At 37.5% G+C, this 21508-nt stretch overlaps 2 protein-coding genes across 2 annotated transcripts; both read left to right on the plus strand.

Annotated features, from left to right (window-relative positions):
* Positions 1–2251: 2251 nt before the first annotated feature.
* On the plus strand, positions 2252–7430 carry LOC121389560. The gene is made up of 3 exons (XM_041521236.1): positions 2252–2607; positions 4473–4743; positions 6674–7430. Exons 1-3 carry the CDS (start codon positions 2473–2475, stop codon positions 6760–6762), a joined length of 495 nt encoding a protein of 164 aa, XP_041377170.1. The 5' UTR covers positions 2252–2472; the 3' UTR covers positions 6763–7430.
* Positions 7431–9816: 2386 nt separating this feature from the next.
* On the plus strand, positions 9817–20160 carry LOC121368568 (alpha-L-fucosidase-like). Its single transcript, XM_041493307.1, has 8 exons — positions 9817–10160; positions 11105–11211; positions 12772–12902; positions 14270–14403; positions 15014–15111; positions 16365–16497; positions 19074–19244; positions 19726–20160. Exons 1-8 carry the CDS (start codon positions 9817–9819, stop codon positions 19988–19990), a joined length of 1383 nt encoding a protein of 460 aa, XP_041349241.1. The 3' UTR covers positions 19991–20160.
* The last annotated feature ends 1348 nt before the right edge of the window (positions 20161–21508 follow it).

Here is a 21508-nt window from a genome sequence, read left to right on the forward strand (position 1 = left end):
GTTACCATTGAAGACATGTACATAGCTCTAGGTTTTCTCACATAAACACTGATATCTCTCAACACCATTACGCTGTCGTCACAGGCATGTGTGCATGGGGGAAGGTTTTGGGGGTCGAAACCCCTTACCCTGCTCAAACAGATTTTCTTCTTTTTTCCCCAATATATTTTTTGAGGAAGTATGGCTGGACCCTCCCCGTCCCACTCGCCCCCAACAAACTTAAATCTACACAGTCTAAAGCCACACACACACACATACACACCAACACACTGCATAAATCCCTGCACACGCGCCTGCATTACCTCAGGAGTTACCTGATGAACACAGTCCGCGTAATCTTCATGTCGCCATCAGATACGGACTCTGGCACCTACATGATGGAGGTGAAACCACGGCTCATCTGTAAACAGAACCTCTTCCCCCACTGTTTCTGCATCCATCTTTGATATGTCGGTTCGCAATACTGGACTGGTGTAGGATATAGGGGTAAATAATCCTGTATTATGTAAGATCACCGTTGATGAAATATATTGTTCTATTTTTCTTTTAATTTTTGTCTGTTTTGCATCTTCTCCTAGCCTTGGTAGGTCTATCATTCCGTATAATATAGTATAGTATAGTATGAAATTCAGTATACTACTAGTATACAGAATGACACTTTATATTAACTTGTGAAGATGATGTGTCTGAAACCGGCCCCTCAAATGCGTCAGATAAATATAAATATTTTGGACTGGGGTCGTGATACGTGTCTGTCGTGATCGTGGACGGGACTGCTGGTTTGCTGAAATACTTATGAGAGTCTGACAGTTGTGTATGTGTGACAAGGAAACAACTTTTGGCCATTTTGCCTGTGGACATTAGACAATCTGTTCATTTATAAAGTTTTCCAAACAGTCTTTACTTCGTACTATCCCCACCGCAGTATCCTTAAGCTTCGCAACATAGTTATTTTCAGCACAATTTGGGCTGAAACTTTATTTTGTATACAATATACCACATGATCAGAGGATAATACGTTATAATAAAATTCGGTGGAATGTTTTATTTAGCACGCAGGTATGAACGCACATGCGCGTTTTGATTGGTTTTGTTATTTATTCTTATGGAGAGGGGTTTTGGGGGTTTTGTTTTGTTAAAACAATTAACAAAAATAAAAAAAATAAAAAATAAAAAATTAAATTAAATTAAATTTATGTTGTGTTGAAAGCTTGCTTGCTTTGGACTATACAATCTACAGATACCACGTTTATTCATACTTAGATTTTAAAAGGAAGGTGGCGAAAAATGTTTAAGTAGGGTAAGTCAGCTTTAAAAAATAATATTATATATTCATCTATACAGGTCCATATCAGGTTGTTATATATATATATACTTTTCATCTACATGAAAAAAAGAATTAATCGAAAAAACCCATTTAGGGTTTGTTAGAGTCAATTCTTTTATTTAAAGTCCGCCCCATCCTCCTAAAAAAAATGTGGGTGGGGTTTTTTTGTGGGTTTTTTTGTGGTTTTTTTTAAATAATTTTAGTTTGGTTTGACGTAAGAAGAAAAGTAAAGGTATTTTGGAAATTAAAAAAATATATAGTTTATTTTAGCAATTTAGAAATCAATCGGCTCAGAAATAAATAGCTTGTAGTAAATTCTATAGTATAAAAAAGGCGTTGCCTGTGGGAAGGACTATAGATAGGACCAGCCTGGAAAAACGTTTTTCTTTCTTTCTTTTAGGCCTTATTGTCTTCATAATTCAAGAGCAGCTGCAAAATGTAAGTCTTGCGACTTTAACAAATAATCTAAAATTTCAAACTGAATTTTTTATTTTACCTAAATTAGCGAGCATGAATTCAAAATAATATTTATATATTTATACAATCTCATGGTCCAAATGAATTGATATCAGAAGACTTTTGACCTTCAACTGTGCATTGAATGGATTGTATTTATTGTGTCTAGGCCACACTTTCATTGATCAGCTCCATTTTGTATACAACGACAGCTGCTGACATCCAGTTAGACTACGCACAAAGCCAGCACGTGATCCGTCCATCACGCACAGTAGACACATGCACGTATACACCCAAATGACATGCATATAAACGTCAAAATACAGTCCACCTGTTCTAAAGTCCACTTTGTATAACAACCACTTGTGTATAAGCGTACGTTACTTTACAATTCTTCTTTACATAAATAAATGTATTTCACCTCAGTATAAACGCAACCTTAGCAAAAACGCCACATGCAGGAGATTACAGAGAGTCTTTTATGGACAGGTTTACCTGTATCATGAATGTGAACGGCAGGTCATGCGTGAAGCAACATGTGGACGGCGTTTACAAAGTGCCTGTCCACAGGTTAACAGACCGGTTAGTGGTTTGACGTGTGGAATACTAGTCCCATCCATGGAAAACGTAAACACAGGCGTGTTGTACGTACTCCAAGATACATAGTGTGATGTCTAGACGAAAGCTAGATGGAACCACCGGCAAGTCCAGTTCCCAATTTCTGTTCTTGTTCCAGTTTTCAAAAAACGTTTGACAGTATTTATTCTTGGCTGCCATTCGGCGGGGAAAGTACATCCGTCAAAACAGAGGAAGTTAATTACAAGGTGAGATTTCCATTCATTCATTCATTCAATCATTGATTCATCCACCACCCCACCCATCCATTCATTCATCTTTTCCTCCATCCATCCATCTATCCATACATACATCCATCCAAAACTAAACCACCCTAAACACCCACCCATCCATCCATCCATCCATCTACCCATCCATCCGTCCATCTATCCATCCATCAATCAATTAATTATTCCATCCATCAATTCATCCACTAAAGCACATACTCAAATGACCAACAAACGAATTATTCATTCATTTGACCCAACCTGACCGTATAAATGAATGAATGAACGGACGAACAAACAGATGAACGAATGAATGTATAACGACACACCAATTCGGAAATCATGGTGACCGAAGGCTGACAAGAAATATTTTATTTTGGTCAAATATGTAAATAGAATTATACTAAACACTGGATTCGGTTAATAGAGTAGACAATGCCTTTTTTCTGTTCGACGTGAATATTATTATTGTCATGAAAACTGTATGCTAGCGATTTAATAGATTTTATGGTAGTGATTTAATGGGTCACAATTCACCAGTTAACAGTAAGCTCACACAATTATACACTGTTAAAGATGACAGATTTTACCGTTAACATGTATGTACGTGTTCAGCAGAGGCTGTTTCCGTGAATGTACATGGGTATAATCAGTCATATTGCATATAACGATCAATCGTTTTGCTTCAGATCTGTCAAAAATAATCCTTCGTGATATAGAGTAAATTTATCGTGAGTAGGCCAACTTTGAAAACGTTTTTTTTTCTGGGAATTATAAGATAAATTAATTATAAAGATTAGTTATAGAACTTCTGAGATTTATTATTCGTTCCAATGTTACGTGATTGCATATTTCATTTAAGACTAGATGAAGGCAATCACGGAGGTGGGGAGGGGGGTTAAATACGAGAAAATATACACTTTAAAACTTTTGTTTCTCTTTCTTCGATATTAATTCAGTGTTCTAAAAGGAACAACCCTAAATACATATTTTGGATGTACATGGTATTGATGTCAGCCACGCAATTGATTTTAAGTTGGACAGTTAAATTTTACATTTTGATCATAATGTGAATGTCCCATTTAATATCAAGTAAATTCCTCACAAACAACTTAAAGGCAGGGAATATAATGGCAATGAAGACTTGTTGTCTACTTGTCTACCTGTTATGCAGATGATTTCATTATCTATTTAAATACTTTTGTTAATACTTTTATGTCAAATATTTAATGAATCGAAATTTGATTAATAATTAATTAATGTGAGTCGTTTTCTCTAAAAGTGAACAAGATCTGTGAAAACAGGTAAGTCTATCTCCAGACAACATCGTCCGACATATGAGTGAATGTGTCTGAGTCACAGTCGATTTCTTAATCTGTCATAGTTTGGCTATATTTCTGCTAATTAATAAGGTGCTTATTTAAAACTAAATAGACAAAATGAAGTCTAAGTAATGCCAGCCATTGTATAGTAATCGTCGAATGCATCAAAGATAATAAGCAAGCATTAACTGTGATGTAAAACACCAATTAAAATTATCTATGCCTTCTACTCACGACCAATTTACCCTATCTGAATAGACACGCCTCTCGGTAAATGTGGCCTATAAAAGCAGATAGCCTGAATACAGATCTAAAGTACATTTAATTATATGCAGGAGAGGTCATTCTGAGGTGCTCGTTATAAACTGGTGGTTGTTATATAAGACACCATGTAGTACGTTCGAATATAATTTGTTGATTATAATGTATTAAATGTCTGGATTAGAGGCTTTACAAGTATGAATACTACTAGTATATGTTTAATAACTTTAAATATATATTTTTCTTCTCGTTTTTTTATTCCAGAAATTTGTCTTATCAGAAGCCATCAATACGTATCCATTTTCGTCGACATATATTTACTGTCGGTTTTCGAATCGCGAAACGGATACAAGAATGAAAGACTCGTCAAAAAGAATGGCTCAGTCGGAGATAAAAACCGAAGATGACCCTTTAAGGAATGGTTTACCGTCTGTAAGAAGTCTGTTGACATTAGGAATATGTGTTATATACACCACAGTGCTCTTTATAGCGGCAGCAGCTGGGTCAAGGCTACTTTCATCGCTTAAAACAATAGGTAGGTTTCAGGGATATGTTGGGGTTTTTAAAAATAAAAATAACTTTCAAAACGTACCCCCAAAAATCAAAAACGTAAATATTTTTAACGACTCGAATACATTTTTAAAATTAAATAAAAAATATATTTCTGTATCCATGTATCGGTTCCACTAGCATAGCCGGTGTGGGGTGGTGGCGGTGGTGGTGGGTTATGCTCCCAATCACACTTATTTTTTATATCTCACATATATTTTATATTTTCCTGTCGCCTCATAACACGACGCATAGTGTGGTTGGCCCCTTCTCAATTTCTCTCTTATTAACCACCAACCATAAACCTGCTCTTCGTATGCAGTGTATAAAATAGTGCTACAACAATAGTGGCACCAACCGTTATGTCCGGACAAAAACAACATACATGTATCACTACACGAAGTCCGGTACTATACCGAGCAACAAAAGAAACGCAAATATTAATTTAGTTTTCTTTAATTTATTTTAATTTATTTTAATTTATTCAGTTTGAATATCATTAGTTTTTGTTTCTATTAAAATTATCTATGCCTTGTGAACATTTTAGGCACATTTTGACCGTCAATATACCGAATTAATTTAATTGCGTTTATTTAGTTTTTGAGTATATAAGTAATTATAATGTTATGGTATACTCGATCAATATTACCCTTATCTTCTGTACAGTTGATATACCACGGTATTAAGAAAATAACTTTTGGCAAACTCGTTAGATGTAGACGGTGATACAACGTGTTATATAAAGTACTGAAATAGTGGTCAGTGGTACTTATTCCCTAACAATATGTAAAATTATGTCCACCCTCTGGCATTGTTTGCCATTATGATTTAAGAGTACATTTTGATTGATATACAATACAAATACTACATCATAACGATGTAGTCAAAAGGTCAATACTGGTCAAAGAAAAACACGACCCATTCAGGCATAATAATAAATAATAGTATCATCAATAATCATCAGTAGTTACGTACTCAAAATATATTTATAAGAAATAATTTTGATAGCGCAGATGTTATCAAGAGGTGATAAGACTTTAATGAAGTCTTTGTGTTGAGAGTCATTTACACTAAATATTTTGATGACGATTGTGAACTTTGAGAATAAAAACCAACTATTGTTTACAAATGAAATTTTATTCTAATAAAACTTGTAATTCCGTAATAGTAGGTTCACAGCTGTCTGGCTCGTTTGAGGGTGTATTTTCAAAAGAGGTAACAGGGCCGTAGCTAGCGGGAGATTGGGGGAGGGGGGGGGGTAGCAATTGCCACCCAAAACAATTTACTGGTTATTGATATCGACGTTTTAAGTATGTAACTTTCCTGAAATGGCTGCAAAATGGTATTTGTGAGCCTCTAGATTTCAAAATGTCCTGGGGGGCATACCCCGGACCCCCCTAGTGTATTGTCCTTTCCATGCTCGTTCGTTCCAAAAATTCATCTCGCACACACACACACACACACACACACACACACACACACACACACACACACACACACACACACACACACACGCACACACAAATCCTAACTACGGCCCACCTCAAATTCAGTAATAGATCATTTCTTCTAACTATTCATCATTTCAGTTATAGTAATTTACAAACTTCTATTGCCAACAATTATTATTTTGATAATGTTACCCAATCCCACTACTAGAATTTGCATACGGCGATAAACAGCCATTTGTAATTAGTTCGTTTTGATTAGAAGTAGAACCGCTTTATACACCAAACAAATTTAAAAGTAATGAATTAGACAAAATCGCCCCCCCCCCCCCCCTCTCTCTCTCTCTCTCTCTCTCTCTCTCTCTCTCTCTCTCTCTCTCTCTCTCTCTCTCTCTTGGGAGGGATGGGTCAAGTTCTCTTGTATAATGTAATGTTTTCATTGTGTTTTTCTTTCTCTTTTTTTTCCAGTAAAATACAGCTTACGGTTCATACTTTCAACAAGATTAAAATCCACAAGACAGATTAAAGAATTTGCTCCAAGACATTCTGGAACTTAAGCCATGATGTTTCATGAATGGAGTATAAGATTAAGAATCTTAGTATTAAAACGAAGACTCGAAGTTTCACAATCTGACCTCCTACACGAACCTGTGGAGCTTTAGAATCTAAACCTTTAAACGAACACTTGCACAAGTTTTCAAAACGAACCTTTATATGCACAGGGAATTTCAGAACTTGAGCCTTTACACGAACATATGACATTCCAAACTGGAGCAGTTACACAAATGTGAACTATTGAAAATGACAATTGCACAGACATTTACGTTTTTACTTAAAACTTGCGTTTGTTTATTTTTTGGTACAATTCGAGTTTGTACGTGAACCTACGGTGACAATACATTATAGTGCAATACTTAATATATCTTTAGAACTGTTAAAAACAAAGAATGAACAAATGAGTTTTTTAACTGACAATTTTAAGTTCTGGGACATTCGCTAAGTTGCATTTGTTTGTTTTGTTTTAATACAACTTGAGTTTGTACGTGAACCTACGGTGACAATGAATTATAGTGCAATACTTAACATATCCTTAGAACTTCTAAAGAAGGGAAGGGGGTGAAAAACGAGTGCTTTAACTGACAAATTTAAGTTCTGAGACATTCGCTAACTGAATTTTTTAAGATAATGAAATTTTAATACCATAACATTTTTCTTATTTGAGACAACAATATGGCATGGGAAAGGGATTACTCTGTACATGTCCGAAACAGTATATCTGGGAATCCACCTGAAACATGTACACGGGCATATGTGTGACATAGGGGTGGGCAAAATGTCAGTATCGGTTATGACCACTACGAGCTCTGATGACAGCTTGACGACAACGGCGACGCATGGAAGCTATCAAACGTTGCACAACACTTTGTGGAATGTTCTGCCACTCATGCTGCAGTGCTGTAAGACGTTGCGGAAGAGTCTGGGGTGGTGGATTCCTCTGGCGGACACGCTGATCCAGTACATCCCATATATGTTTATTGGGTTTAAATCCGGCGAACGGACAAGGTAATGTCTGGACATTGTGGCGCTGCAGAAATTCCTGACAAACACGTGCAACATGTGGTCTGGCATTGTCATGCTGAAACATTCCACCGTTAATGTTCATGTGCGGAATGACGTGATGCTGCAGGATCTAGTCTTGATAACTGATGCCCGTCAGCGCACCTGCCACATGCACAATATCCGTCCTACCACCATGGTGAATTCCTGCCCACACCATGACACTGTCACCACCAAAACCGTCGGCTTGTTGCACGCAATTTGGAGGATAACGTTCCACGCAACGTCTACAGACACGTGTGCGTCCATTAGCAACATAGGAGAAAACGATTCATCTGAGAACCAAACCGTCTTCCACCTGGCACGTGTCCATCTCGCCCTCTGCTGGCACCACTGCAGACGCTCCGCTAAGTGACGTGGGGTCAAAACGTTACGTTGCACTGGTCTTCTTGGGGAAATTCCTGCCTCCCTCAGCCAATTACGAACTGTCTGGTCAGAACTTCTGTGTAGTCCAGGGATGAGTGTCGCTGTGGTTGTTGCTGTTGTGGTTCGATTTTGAAGATGACACACCCGGATTTATCGATCTTGAGCGGCGGTGGTTACTTTAGGACGACCTGGCCTTGGCCTGTCATTAACACTTTGTGTCCTGTTGTACCGTGCCCATAAAGCAGAGATGGTCTGTCTGGAGACGCCAAAGTGCCTTGTCGCATCTTGTCGAGTTGCCCGTGCTTGCAATCTTCCAGTGGCATTGTTGCGTTGAGCTGATGTCAATCTTGGCATTATTGCGTTACCTACAGTGTCATTAATGCGGTCTGTTTGAATCGCTGCTGATGTGGCTTTTTATGCCCCACAAACGGAGGGTTCGGCATGCAAAGTTACAGAACTTCATGATGCACGTGCCTCTCTGAGGATTGCGCTTTTGCGTTTCAGTACAAACGTTGACTATGGCAACGTTTATGCGAAATTGAACGTGTTTTGTAGTGTTTTTGTATCGCCATTCGCTCACTTACTTGATTGTCTTTACGATGTCTTTCATTCTTTAAAGCTATCCTTTAAAAATAGTCTTTAAAAATAGTGGGATGGTGCATATAAAAGATCTCTTGCTGCTAATCGGAAAGAGTAGCCCATGAAGTGGCGACAGCGGGTTTCCTTTGTCAATATCTGTGTGATCCTTAACCATATGTCCGACGCCATATAACCGAAAATAAAATGTGTTGAGTTCGTCGTTAAATAAAACACTTCCTTCCTTCACCTACTACTGTATTAGAAAAGATCCCTTTCTGCATTAGAAAAAAAAACATGTAGCGGGTTTCCTCTGATGACTATGTGTCAGATTTACCAAATGTTTGACATCCAATAGCCGATGATTAATTAATCAATGTGTTCTGTAGTGTCGTTAAACAACAAAAACTTTAACGAACTCGAATTCATTGCACTTTTTAGAATTTTGTGATCCCATACTAAAAAAGTCTGGATCCATCTTATTTTCGTGCTTATATCAAGCACGCTGCCCTGGGCACACACTTCAGCTATCTGGACTGTGTGTCCAGGACAGTGGGTTAGTTGTTAGTGAAAGAAAAGAGGGTGTAGTGGCCTTACGCCTACCCAGAGTCACCGGGTGAAAGCCGGTACCGGGTTGCGAACCCAGTACCTACCAGCCTTATGTCCGATGGCTTAACCACGACACCACCGAGGCCGGTGATCCGTCCTTGTCTCCACCCGCCCATAAATACTTTAACTGGGTTGGAACCGGCACTAAGATTCGAACCAACTACCTTCCATCCCAAAAGCTGGTAACTTAACAACTATGTATCATTGTATGTCACCGAGATATAGTTCTCATTAAAATCTCACTGTGGACAGTATCGCAATAATATACGGAAGATTATGGGCATGGTTTGAAACCACCAGAGATAAAGCTAATATAGTGATATTGTCATTATGTAATAAACAATGGTATCCAATCAAACAGTGCTAACACGCGGCTTTAGATTACAGTAATAATCACATTTTAGTACTCTGTAGTAACTTGGGTAAGTCACATGATCTACAAAATGGCAGCCGCTGTGGTCTGGGTGACTGCTTTCAGTTTACTTTTAGTGGCTAGCGGTAAAAGATACGAACCAAACTGGAATTCTCTGCAGAGTCGACCACTACCTCCGTGGTACGATGAGGCAAAATATGGTATTTTCATCCACTGGAGTGTATTTTCGGTACCGAGCTATGTGTCAGCTTGGTTTTGGTACGCCTGGGAAGTGCAGAAAAACCCAGCCATTGTCAAGTATATGGAGGACAACTTTCCACCAGGTTTCACTTATGCAGACTTCGCTCCAATGTTTACAACGGAGTTTTTCAATGCAGACGAATGGGTGGATTTGTTTAAAGATGCTGGTGCAAAGTATGTTGGAACATTGTCAACTGGGATTAGCAGAGCTTGAGGGATGTGGGTGAGGGAGTTACTCCCTCCCCCCCCCAAAAAAAAAAGAAAGAAAATGAATTTTAATTTTTTTTTTTTTTTTTAAAGAAAGAAAAAAGAGACATTTTTATAGGTCTATTTCTATCTAGCAGAACATCCCTATATTACTGTGTCTGGTTCTTGTTTCACTATTATCCACTCCCCCACCTCACCACCAAAAGTTATACCTATCTGTAAATAACAATGTCAGTATATTATTTATCTTACAACTTTTCTGTCAAATCCATGCTTTTGAACAAAAAAGAAAAAAGAGAGGACCCCCCACACCCCCCCCCCCCCCCCACACACACACCAAAAAAACTCCACCCAACAACAAGAAAACACAAGACCAAATCAATTTGATCTGACCAGATATTTAAATACCTTATATATAGTTTTGGTCTTTATGTTAGCTACTAGATATACTCATATTTTAACATTATAATTTAGTAGTTTTTATGTTTTTTTCCCCCTTGTTTTTGTTTCATTCTGTTATTATTTAACAGTGGTGTAGGAAAGTCCCCAAAAGTGGGGGGAGGGGGCACACTTTTATATTTACACACTTTTACACTATTATTAAGCAAATATAAAGCAAAATATCTGAAAAGTGGGGAGGCACATGCCCCCCCCCCCCACTACCTATGCCAATGTTTAATTGCAGTGATTTAAAATCACTTAAAATATATTTTGTATCTATTACCCCCCCCCCCCAAAAAAAAAAACCCCACCTCCCCCAAAAACCAAAACATTTGGAAGCACCATAAAAAGAAAGATTTTTTTTTTTTATTTAACAACGCACTGGAAGCACCAAAAATACATTTTGGACTCGAGTCTACCTGTGTTAAATGTTTTGCTGTATATTCTGACTACGGTACATACTATTTCAGATTTATAGTGTTTGTGACGAAGCACCATGAAGGGTACTGCAACTGGCCGTCCAAATACTGCTGGAACTGGAACTCTGCTGATGTTGGTCCCAGGCGAGATCTTGTTGGCAAGTATTATACAGACAAACATCCAATCTAATTAAAATGAGCTCCACTGGTTAATTACTATTACCTGTGGATCTAACAGCAGCCCGTTGGAGCTCATGTCCAGTTGACCTTTAATTCGACCAGTCAAAACCTTGCTTGCAAAATCATGCCAGTGATTTGAAAAGAATTTGAAAACATTCGGGATTATGTCGAGGATATACGAAATGATTTGGGTGAATTACAAAGTATGCCGGAAACTAATTTCAATATAAAATGTTATATAAAATTTGTTTCAAGACGAAAAAACCAAACTCTGATGGTATAGCCATAAAATTTGTTTATACTAGTATACAATCCAGAGTTTATTACTGCACTTTTCCCCCCTGTTTTTTAATGTTGAAATAGACCAACAAGCTCGCCTATTGCATAAATAGTCACACCCGATATTTTTAGAATTTGTATGCTCCCGAATAATTCTATAAAAGGCGAAGTGTAATTGGTTGATATTTAAATTGTTATTTATAGATGAAATGTCACCTGGACATGGGAGTCCACACAATGCTGTTAGATCTACTGACCAGTAGACCAGTAGAGCTAATTTTAATCAGATTGACAAACATCCAGTACAGTGAAGAGTTCCTAAAAATGTTGCTATAATTCTTAATACAGTATAAGCTTTATACATGAAGACGAAATATCTCTAATAACTTAACTGATGGGGAAAAATATTGTATATGTGCAGGGCTTCTAGATTATGGTAGCTCCACTCCCATGGCTAGTGATATTCAATGCTGGGCTAGTAAATAATTACTATTGCCATGCCCGATGGCTAGAGGAAAAAAAAAGAGATCAGATGTCTATTTTGTAAATATGAATATCCTGACCCCACCCTAACTCCCCAATGTTAGTGTTTTTAAGCTCTATCTCCCTCTTTAGGTGACATATCTGATTATTATTATTTAGAAAAATTGTTAAATAAAATATTTCCTTCCTTCCTCCCAAGAGGATGGCCTTGACCCTTAGAAAGGTGCCTATAATCAAAAAAGAAAGAAGGAAAGAAAGAAGTGTTTTATTTAACGACGCACTCAACACATTTTATTTACTGTTATATGGCGTCAGACATATGGTTAAGGACCACACAGATTTTTTTACAGGAAACCCGCTGTCGCCACATATGCTACTCTTTTACGACAGGCAGCAAGGGATCTTTTATTTGCGCTTTCCACAGGCAGGATAGCACAAACCATGGCCTTTGTTGAACCAGTTATGGATCACTGGTCGGTGCAAGTGGTTTACACCTACCCACTGAGCCTTGCGGGGCACTCACTCAGGGTTTGGAGTCGGTATCTGGATTAAAAATTCCATGCCTCGACTGGGATCCGAACCCAGTACCTACCAGCCTGTAGACCGATGGCCTGCCACCGAGGCCGATTTGCCTATAATCAAGTGTGAATAATGTTTTACCCACTCATTTAAATAAAACTGTTTCTCATATATGTCCAGCATTGTGGCCTATTAACTTTTAAAAAGAAGATGATAAACTAATTTTTGTTGTGAAAAGAAATTCTTTTATTTTGTAGGTGAACTTGCCTCATCTGTGCGGAAAAGAAGTGACATTCATCTAGGACTGTATCACTCACTGTTTGAGTTCATGAACCCTCTCTTCATTAAGGATCAAGCCAACAACTTTACAACCAATGACTTTGTTGTTGTAAGATTCACCTCAAACTTTGAACATGTCTTTGTTAACATTGGATATCATATGACTGTTTAATGTACCAGTAGCTTAACCCTAGGTGTATACATTTTCAATGTCATGTGACAGACCAGTAATGAACAAAATGTGTGTCTCTCTCTCTCTCTCTCTCTCTCTCTCTCTCTCTCACACACACACACACACACACATACACACACACACACACACACACACAGTGTTTATGTCATTTAACAATAGAAATAGCAGATGGAAATAAAATTATACCTATTGCCCTCTGCTATGAAATCCAAATAACATTAATCAAGTTGAAACCAAAGCATTAGAAAGCCACAGTTTTATACAAACAGATTTATTACCAAAATAAGTTTTCAAATGCAGATGATGGGTTATTGACATGTATAAATTAGATTGTATAAATATCAACATCCAACATTAATTTTATGCTTTGAAATTCAAAACCATGCTAACATCACTGTTTTCTGCTTATTAATGACATCCACCCACCCACACATACCTGGAGGGGGCCGGGGCACTTCAGGTTCAGGGTCCCCTCAACAGAGAAATTAAATTACATGACAAATAAAAAAATAAACTAATTTTATTATTATTACATATTTTTTATAACGGAAGTCCTTAGTCTGGGGGCCCCTCTTGCAGGGGGGCCCGGGACAATTGCCCCCTTATAAATCCGGCACTGACCATCATCCACCCCCCACATACACAGTTTAAAATTCTTTTCAACATAACCTGACTTCCAATTAATTACCTATTCTGCCTACGGTAGTAGACTGGTTCGAACATCCCAACAGCCAATGTGATGGCTTAAAAATCTTCCAGTGAGTCCTCTTGGACATAGCCCAATGGTAAAGCATTCGCTTGATGCGTGGTCGGTCTAGGATCAATCCACGTCGGTGGACCCATTGGGCTATTTCTCGTTCCAGCAAATGCTCCACAACTGGTGTAACAAAAGCTGTGGTATATACTATCCTGTCTGTGGGATGGTGCATATAAAAGATCCCTTGTTGCTAATCGAAAAGAGTAGCCCATGAAGTGGTGACAGCGGGTTTCCTCTCTCAATACCTGTGTGGTCTGATGCTATATAACCATAAATAAAACTTTGTCTCACATCAAGTACTTTTTAAAATTAAAAATGTATAATAAAAATCCACATTATTATATATGTAAATTTTTGATTTTGTAAATATTTGTATTTTTTACACTAAAATAAAATAAAAGTAATGTCTCTGTTTAAAACCACAAGTTCAAAATCTCAACGTTTCGCCAGCTAAATGTTGACATCGTCAGGAGAAAACTAAACTTAACATCAGGAGTATTTTTTTACACTGTAATTTTATCTGCAGACCAAGACGATGCCTGAACTGTATGAGTTGGTGAACAAGTACAAGCCAGACATCGTCCACTCGGATGGGGACTGGATGGCACCTGACACATACTGGAACTCCACGGGCTTCCTCGCATGGTTGTACAATGACAGGTTCGTGCACCACAGGCCTCTCACAATTTAACATTTGCCTAAACCATTTTTGAATTCTGCAAAAAAACAAATTTGAGTAACCCATTTAATTTTTGCACAATCCATTATGAATTAATCATGTAAATGATGTCAGCAGAGGGATTTTTATATTAAAAACCAGTTAAAAGTGACATTGAGTGATAAAGAGAATAAGCAAATCACTGAGGATTTATGAATTATCTATCTCTCATCAGGGAATACAACTTACTTAATCATTTCTTACGATGTTTGTTTCAGCCATCAAAACAATGAGGTTTTTCTTCAATAATTTTTTTCTGGTTTAACAAAATTGAGAATGAAGTAAACAGGTGGATAGAGTATTAATTCTAGACCTGTATCATAGTTTTATTTGAATCAAAAAGTCATTCAGCATGCAGGTGTAAGACACAATGTACTCATCATCAGGTAGTGATTTGGATATGGTATCCGAAGTTCAAGCACGTCATGCAGTTTATGATGGACCGCCTGCTTATGAATGAATTTTGTCAAACCTTTGCCAAAGGCTTGATATTTATTCTCTAAATACATGGGGGTTTTTCATCCATGAATTCTGTTTGTGTTGGTGTTTCAGCCCAGTGAAAGATACTGTGCTAGTGAGTGATGCTTGGGGCATTGGCTGTGGATGCAAACATGGAGGATACTTCACCTGTGGGGATAACTTCAACCCTAGTATGTATGAAGCACAGTTCTGTTATGTCATCATTTCTAAATTTAACCTTTTTCAGCCCGGTGAAAGACACTGTTCTTGTGAGCGATGCGTGGGGTATCGGTTGCTCATGCAAACATGGAGGATACTTAACCTGTGGGGATAACTTCAATCCCAGTATGTATAACATACAGTTTTTAATGTGGTGTAATGATTAAGCTATCAGACGACTTAAGACGGATAGGTACTGGGCTCGCTTCCCAGTACTGGCTCTCACCCAGAATGAATATTAATGGCACACTAACCTCTAACAATTAACCCCTGTCCTGGACAGAGAGTCAAGATAGTTGAGGTTTCCCACAACAAGACAGGTATGTGTTGTCCTGTTTGTAGGAAAAGGGAATATAAAAGATCCCTTGCTGCCAGTGGAAAAATGTAGTGGATTTTTTTATGGACTTTCAGAATTACCAAATATTTGACATCCAATAGTTGATTATTAATAAATGAATGTGCTCTAGTGGTGTCGTTAAACAAAACTGACTTTACACCTCACCGAGCTGTGAAAACAAAGTTGGAAGCAGTACTGGGATATGAACCCAGTGCCTACCAGCCTTAAAGTTGATCGTCTCACCACTATACTATTGAGGCTGGTTGAAATGTTGTCAATCAGTAGTGTCAGTCATTCTAAAGATTTCAAATTACAGGGCTTCTAGAATTTTTATATAAATCCACTATCCATGGGTTCAGTGATTTAAAAAATGTACAAGCCACGATTGAAAATTAACTAGCCCTACTTTAAGTAAATACAATTTTACTAATACATGTAATTGGATGTGTTACCTAAAAAGGGTGAATATCACTAGCCATGTGAGTGGGGCGATCATAATCTAGAAGCCCTGTAAATTAATAAAGTTAATGCACAGAGACATGTTACAAATACCATAACAGAATTTGAGGTTTAATTTCCAGTGCAGTGCACAACCCTAGTGTAAACAAAGATATCTTAGACAAATTTTATTTATTATTTCATTTCATGATTTTATGAGTTGCAGAGCTGTAACTAGTGATTGTGGTTACCCCTCCAAGAAGAAAAAAAAGATCTTTTAGTCTAGCTGTAGAAAGTCCATTTCTGTGCCCTGATTTCTTTTAAGTCACTACCATACTAGCTGTTTTAGGCTAGACTATTAGACAAACACTTCTGCTGACTGTACAAAGATGTGTAGCCTGTACCATAGACAGAGTTGTTAGTTATTGTTATATATTTTTTTAATTAAAGAAACACTTCAGAAGTTCAAGTTTCAGAACCAGATGTCGATAGACAAATCTGGGTGGACTTGGAGACGGACTGCACAAGTTGGTGACTTTCACACAGTGGAGGAGCTGATCACACAGCTAGTTCAGACTGTCAGGTGAGAGAGATAGAAGGGAGGGTGGTAGAGAGAAGGGGAGGGTGGTACAAAGAAGGTGAGGGTGGTAGAGAGAAGGGGAGGAGGAGAAAGTGGATGGAGGGAAAATTTGGCTGGATGTGGAGACCGACAGCTCAAGCAGGTGACTTTCACACAGCTAGTTCTGACTGTTAGGTGAGAGAGATAGAGGGGAGAGGGATGGAAGAGAGGGAAAGAAAGAAAGATGTTTTCTTTAACGACGCACTCAACACATTTTATTTATGGTTTTATGGCGTCGGACATATGGTTAAGGACCACACAGATTTTGAGAGGAAACCCGCTGTCGCCACTACATGGGCTACTCTTCTGATTAGCAGCAAGGGATCTTTTATTTGCACTTCCCACAGGCAGGATAGCACAAACCATGGCCTTTGTTGAACCAGTTATGGATCACTGGTCGGTGCAAGTGGTTTACACCTACCCATTGAGCCTTGTGGGGCACTCACTCAGGGTTTGGAGTCGGTATCTGGATTAAAAATGTGGAAGAGATGGATGGAGGTATGGGTGGACCTGGAGACGGACTGCGCAAGTTGGTGACTTTCACACAGTGGACGAACTCATCACACAGGTGGTTCAGACTGTCAGATGAGAGAGAGGGGAGGGGAGTGGAAGAGGGCAGGAAGGAAGGGGATGGGAGGGAGGAGATGGAGGGAGATGTGACTGAACCTAAAGATGGACAGCTCAAGCTGGTGACATTCACACAGTAAGTTCAGACTGTCAGGTGAGAGAGGAGGGAACGATGGGGATGGGTGGATGTGGAGACTGCTCAAGCTGGTGACTTTCACACAGTAAAGGAGCTCATCACACAGCTAGTACAGACTGTCGGGTTTGAGAGGGAGAGAGAGAGAGAGGGAGGGAGGAGGGGGAGAGAGGGAAAAGATGGAGGAATATGTGGCTGGATGTGGAGACAGACTGCTCATGTTGGTAACTTTCATACAGTGGTGGAATTTATCACACAACTAGTTCAAACTGTCAGGTGAGAGAGATGGGGGGGGGAGAGAGAAGGGAGGGTGGTATGGGTGGAGTAATGAGAGTGGACATGGAGACCGACTGCTCATATTCAGTACGTCAGGTGAGAAATGGAATTAGGAGACCGGGGTTGGAGGTGTGGGGTTGGAAGGCAGCTCTGTACTATACCTAAATAAATTAAACGTCATTTTTGAGTATTTCAGATCAAAATCTACTTTATGAAAATAATTTTACACAAAAAAGAAAAAAAACCCTGAAATTCAATAAAAAGCTGAAAAATCACATCCCTGAGAAAGAGGGGTATGATTGGACTTGAAGATAAGACTTTTACAGTGGTGGAGCTCATTACAGCTATAGTCCATCACATCATTCTCAGAGGCATCGGAAGCAATTAAACGTTTGTACGGCCATGAAAGCAATGTATATACTATGCAAGCACCAAGCGAAGAGAACAAAATCGTTCCTGGCCCTGCTCCTACAAAAAAAAATGTTTGTTAATACTTTCAGTTTGGTTTGACATAAGAAGGAAAGTAAAAGTATTTTCGAAATAACAAACAAACCCAACTATTTTTGTGTGCAATTTAGAAAACAGTCGACTTAGAAATAAATAACTTGTAGTAAATTCCATAGTATGAAAAAAGATGTTCCCGTGGGAAGGTCTATAGTTCATCCTGTCAGATGAGAGGGAGGGAAGAGGTAGAGGGTGTAGAAAGAAAATGAGGAGTATGATGACATTGAGTTGTTGAATGTGTATTTGTGTATTTTCTTCCATTTGTGTGTCAAAGGGTCCAGCTTCCACAAATTAAAAACAAGGTTAAGAAATGGTTCCAGGACATAATTTATACCAAAAAACTACCATGGTTATCTTGACCCAACCACTGTTGTTTCAAGCTGTTTAGTTTGGTACTTTAAGCATAGAGATAACAACATTTAACTCTAAATTATGTTTATGTATTAAAATTTGTGACTGAATAGGATGCAAAAATATATCACCACCTTTCACGCACCCACCCTGCACAAATAATTCCTGTATGCAAGTGAGAATTGGTCATCCATGAAGATCTATCATAATTATAGTTGCCTCCATAATGTATTATATATGAAAAATAAGCTTTGGGTTTAATTTTAATATTTAAACATTTAGAATATAATTTAAAAAACAGCCAAAATGTGTATGTTTTATTAAAATTAACACATAATTAACTTAATTGTTGTTTCAGCAATTATTATATGGCTGCAATGTGTAATGGAGGTTTCGAAGGCAATTTTCTCCAATATCCATTTCCCACAGAATGAAATAAAATCATTGTTTTATTTTCATTATAATCTTTTTAGAAAATACAGCTGGCTTGTAATTATATCTACAACAATTATTATATGGCTGCAATGTGTAATGGAGGTTTCGAAGGCAATTTTCTCCAATATCCATTTCCCACAGAAAGAAATAAAATCATTGTTTTATTTTCATTATAATCTTTTTAGAAAATACAGCTGGCTTGTAATTATATCTAAAGTGTCATTTATAAAACTATCCAAACTTGACTTGTATAATATTTTAATATAAATTCCAGTTGTGGTGGAAACTTTTTGATGAATATCGGACCAGAAAAGGATGGGACAATTAATCCAATATACCAGGAGAGACTGCAGCAGATGGGTCAGTGGTTGAGAGTGAATGGAGAAGCCATCTATGCCACAAAACCATGGTTATTTCAAAATGACACAGTAACGCCAGATATTTGGTAAGAAAGGGTCATTTGTAGACAAATTTTCACAGGTTCGTCAGTTGCAAATTTTGGAAACAATTGGTAAATTTTCTTTTAAATTTGGTGAAAGTTTCATTTAATGATTGCTGTTTAAGTTGAAAAATAACTAGCTTTCTGCAATCTGTAACATTAAGTCGATGGTTTGGTGAGTTTCTTTGTGTTTCCACCCAGAGCTAGCACTGTTTGTATCGTTTTCCCATTGTCAAAAATGAAATCTTTGGCAGTTTGAGCATCAATTTTGTACAAGTAAAACATTAATAATTTACCTTACTGTACCTTTATTTTATTTTGTTTTAATCACATGGACCATTCTCAAAATTATCATGATTTACTGTGAGCACACCAAAAAACCCACAATGCAATTTAAAAAAAAAACAAATAATTGAATAACTGGAAGATTAGAAACGGCCCTAATAAATAAATGCTGATGACGAACATCTTTGTTTTTTATCTTTAGGTACACAGCGAAAAATATGTCTGATGGAAATGTGGCAGTGTATGCAATTAGCCTCACCTGGCCAGAAGGTGGAATTCTGTCAATGAAGGACCCAATCCCATCGTCATCAACAACCGTATCCATGCTCGGTTACCAGGGCAACTTTGACTGGACACCTCAACCGCTTGGTGGAATGAATATCTATATACCTCCCATACCTTTTAATAAATTACCAAGCAAATGGGCATGGGTCTTCAAGATGGAGAATCTTAAAAACATGAGATAAACATTTTGATAATGGTTCAGTTTCATTGATACTTACTTACTTTGTAGTAAATCATGTAAAATTATTTTTATAGACATTTATGGTTGTACATTTCAACAATTACTCTTGATTTAGTTTATTCATTGATTGGTATTTTATATGTATAAAAATATAAATAATATATTGATGAATCCAAAATGTGTGTATTTAATTAAGGATTGTCTGTTGTTTCTTTTACGTTCATCGAGGTATGAACAACAAAAAATCATCCGCAAACTGTGTGAATCGGCGAAGCCGTTCTCACATAAGTTTGCGGATGATTTTTTTTGTTCATACCCAGATGAACGTAAAAGAAATAACAGACAATACTTATAATTAAATTTGAATGATACATGCTAATAATAACACTAAAACATCATACTTTATTTTGAATTATTTTTTATCCATAAACAATAATGCTCATTAAGACAACTTGCACATATAAAATGACGTCATCACATATGACGTTCCCTGACGACGTAATTTTTACGTTCATCGAAAAATTAACAAACTCCTGTTGCTACGTCTGGACCAATCGGATGACGTTACGTTGTAATGAATGTAACAAATTTAATTATTTAAACTATGATTGTTACAACAATAAATTAGAGTTGTGCATTTGAAATTCTTTAGTTGATATTTTTTGGTATTTTAGAGTGAGAAAAATATTCTAAAGAATCAAAAATTTGTACATCTAATTTAACAATGAATTAAATGGGAAGTGAAGTGCTTTGAACTAAAGTAGAAGCACAGTTAATACTACCAGTTCTACCATTGGTGATAAAAATGTATCAACATTACCACTATGGGCATTTATTTGGTATAGTACAACCTGGATACTTAATCAGACTTTCTCTTAGAAGAGTTGAGGTTAATATATGAACACAAAAATGAGGAGCTACAAGAAAGGAACTTGATCATTAGTTGAGGATTTGATACCCAATGAAACAAATGTTTATGAGAAATTTCAATGATTCATTTCATTTAAGATCTGTCCCAGGTCAAGTCCCTGGCTATCCAAAGACAGGACCCGGGATAGACATGCTCGAAACCGTAGTGGTATATGAGCATCTTAAAATTATCTGCTCTGCTTCATTTAAGAATGCACAAACTGATTTTTCTTTAAGAATTGATTTAGATCTGTAGTGACATTGCTGAAATAGTGAAATGTTTTTAGTCCACCTGACTACATAAATATATTATATTTCATTTCAAATTACTTTTGTGCTTATATCCAATTAAGATTCAAGCACGCTGTCCTGGGTACACCTATCTGGGCTGTCTGCCCAGGACTGGATTACTGGATAGTGAGAGAGAAGAGAGTGTAGTAGTCTTACACCTACCCATTGAGTCATTAAAACTCGCTCTGGGTGGGAGCCAGTACTGAGCTACAAACCCTGTACCTACCAGCCTCATGTCCGATGGATTAACTACGACACCACAGAGGCCAATAATAGATTATAAAAAAAGAAAAAAGCAATTTATGACTGATATATTTTT

Source organism: Gigantopelta aegis, chromosome 3, assembly GCF_016097555.1.
Source record: "Gigantopelta aegis isolate Gae_Host chromosome 3, Gae_host_genome, whole genome shotgun sequence".
NCBI lineage: Eukaryota > Metazoa > Mollusca > Gastropoda > Neomphalida > Peltospiridae > Gigantopelta > Gigantopelta aegis.